This window comes from Equus quagga, chromosome 2, assembly GCF_021613505.1.
Source record: "Equus quagga isolate Etosha38 chromosome 2, UCLA_HA_Equagga_1.0, whole genome shotgun sequence".
Classification (NCBI taxonomy): Eukaryota; Metazoa; Chordata; class Mammalia; order Perissodactyla; family Equidae; genus Equus; species Equus quagga.
Genome location: NC_060268.1, coordinates 181,232,380 through 181,234,879, shown reverse-complemented (window position 1 = coordinate 181,234,879; position 2,500 = coordinate 181,232,380). Strand labels below are relative to the sequence as shown.

At 45.8% G+C, this 2,500-nt stretch overlaps 1 protein-coding gene across 11 annotated transcripts in view; it reads left to right on the top strand.

Moving 5' to 3' along the window:
• Positions 1-2,500, top strand: part of EBF3 (EBF transcription factor 3) — a 119,676-nt gene that overhangs the window by 105,293 nt on the left and 11,883 nt on the right. For all 11 annotated transcript variants that reach the window (XM_046654919.1, XM_046654916.1, XM_046654915.1 and 8 more), the window contains exon 11: positions 1,289-1,377. In XM_046654919.1, the coding sequence (XP_046510875.1) occupies positions 1,289-1,377 (89 nt within the window). The remainder of the gene's footprint in view (positions 1-1,288; positions 1,378-2,500) is intronic.

Below are 2,500 nucleotides of genomic sequence, written 5' to 3'. Positions count from 1 at the left end.
TGCTTTATTAACAAGAAAATGTCTTACTTCACATTCCTGTGCGGACCTTTGTCTCCGGGATGTATGATGGAATGTCAAATCATATTGTGGTCCTCGACTTTCGGGCGTGTTATTGAGTGTACGTGTGAGTCTTCCGGCTGTGCTTACGAGACCCGCTGTGGGTGTCGACACCGGCAGCCCAAGCACTCGAGGATGACGGTGACCAATTATTTCGGAAAGCACTTTCAAAGGCAGCCTCTAACCTTGTTCCTTGAAGCCCTCGCCTTTGTGTTCCCGGCACTCCGCAGACCTGCTGAGTTGGGTGGTGTTAATCATCGAATTACGTGCTGACTAATGAGTGATGGCCCAAATTGCGGGCTGAGTAATGAATAGATGGCGGCAGGCCTTATTAGTCTCAGAAAACCCCCTGATTTATGTCGCACCCTACACCGTGGCGTTACTCCACAGAAAACGATATCTACATCAAGAAGTAATGTACTCTAATAAGTATTTTCATCTTAACTCGCGTCCCCGGGCCTCCGGGCTCAGTTTTTGTTGGAGTCAGGCAGAGCCATAATAAAGCCCAATGGCTCCTTATAAAGCTTGTTAAACACAGTGTGTGCAGGCGGACGGAGTCCCGGCCATGATTCATGCACTGTACATAGCGCGTGTGCTGCTGATTTATGGCCGCGCACAGTTCATAGTCAAAATTACAATTTGAGGGATAAAAAGATTAATTACTATTTGTGGCCGGCAATTTCGTGAGGCTGGTGGAATGATAGTGCCCTCCATCAGTTTGTAGTCAGCCATTCACAGATTATTAAAGCTTTGCAAGGATAAGTGGTCCTCCTGCCTGGTTTGTGCTCAGGCAGCATGCTAGACAAAAAAGGACCACAGGGATAAATCTGAAGCTAGCAATAGCTGGACATATGTCATAATTGCCAGTTTCCCATAAATCCCTGGCTGGTGTGGAAGGCCCCGCGTGCTGTAGACACTGATCGTGACAGTGGTGATTGCTATCTCTGGCCCCAAGACCTGCAACTTTCTGGCTGCACTACCATTTTTACAATACATTGAGTAACCCTTTGACTTGCTTCCAGTCTAATTATAGATTAGAAATAATCATTGCTTTTATGTGCAAAAGAAAGAGGGAAATCTATTCCTTCAGACAGAACTAGCATTCAGGGGGGCTTGCCTTCAAGAGCGTCAGAAAAGGAGAATTACACATTTATTTGTAAGCGTGCAATAAACGAGTAATGGATGACATAAAAGTAATTAACCTGACCTGCATTTCTGTGTCCTGTTACAGCCCTTAATGAACCAACCATAGATTACGGCTTTCAGAGGTTGCAGAAAGTGATCCCAAGACATCCGGGTGATCCCGAAAGGTTACCCAAGGTTAGTAAAAGAGCTCGTGGTGGGGCCGCCACTGGGCTGGTTCCGGTCTGGGGGCAGCAGGTGCTCTGGGAAGGGGGGCTTCTAGATGCCCCAAATCCTGCGCCCACGGCAGAGCCGACAGGTGTGGGGAGAGCCCTGGCCGTGCCTGGCCCCGTTCAGAGGTGGGCGAAGGGTGAGACGAGGAGGCCACGCGGTCTTCGGTGTCACACTTCATCTCTGCAGGACTATATTTTTAAAGGAGGAAAAGAAAGGCTTCTCTGATACAAATATTTTGGATTCTGCAAGGGGGACATAAACTTCCGCGTAATGAAATAGTTCAATTAGACATTTTCCACTCCACTGGCCTGCGCTGATTTCCATCTAAGCAGCCCCAGTCTGATCTGTGATTACTTGACTCTTGTTTTCCTTTCATTTTCTAAAGCTCGATTCAGTTTAATCTTTTGTTTACAAAGCTTTTGTTATAAGTCCCTGACTTAGCAGGCTAACAAATGAAGTCCACATATTAATATCTAGGGGGACTTTTCATTTAAATTCAGCAAAGACAAAAGCTGCCCGTGTTGTTTATGCACACGCCACATATCACAGGAATTTCATTTTGATGTATAACATTAAAGATAAGTCAAGCTTATAATTTTTCCTCTCCTTTGATATAATTTTGTCTCTTTCTCTCTTTAGAAGCCATCTCTGATTTTCAAGGCAGAGTTGAAAACGCAAAATGAAAAATGAAGTCATAACATTATGACTATTTGACATTCCGTCCCTGTGTGCACCCAAGTCTTGACCACCTCTGAGTTTTATTAACACAATAAAACCTTTTAGACATTACCTTTTTAATGCTCAGCATGAACATAAGCAATATCATTAGGCTCCTTTTTAATTTGTGAACATGCTAGCAACGATGTCAGATATTCGCTGTGAGAGTCATGCGAGCCAGGGAAAGAGGTTTTTCAAATGCAGAGCAGTTCACAGAGGGGTTTTGTTCCTGAGGGTGAGCTCCAGCAGAAGGAGCCTTTCCCCAGGAAGAATCGAGGCCTGTGACATGGCTACCCAGAGGGCTTTGCTGCCAGCCTCAGTCCAGCGATGGCTTTGTGCTGGATAAGCAGCTGGGCTCAGCCACCCCCAC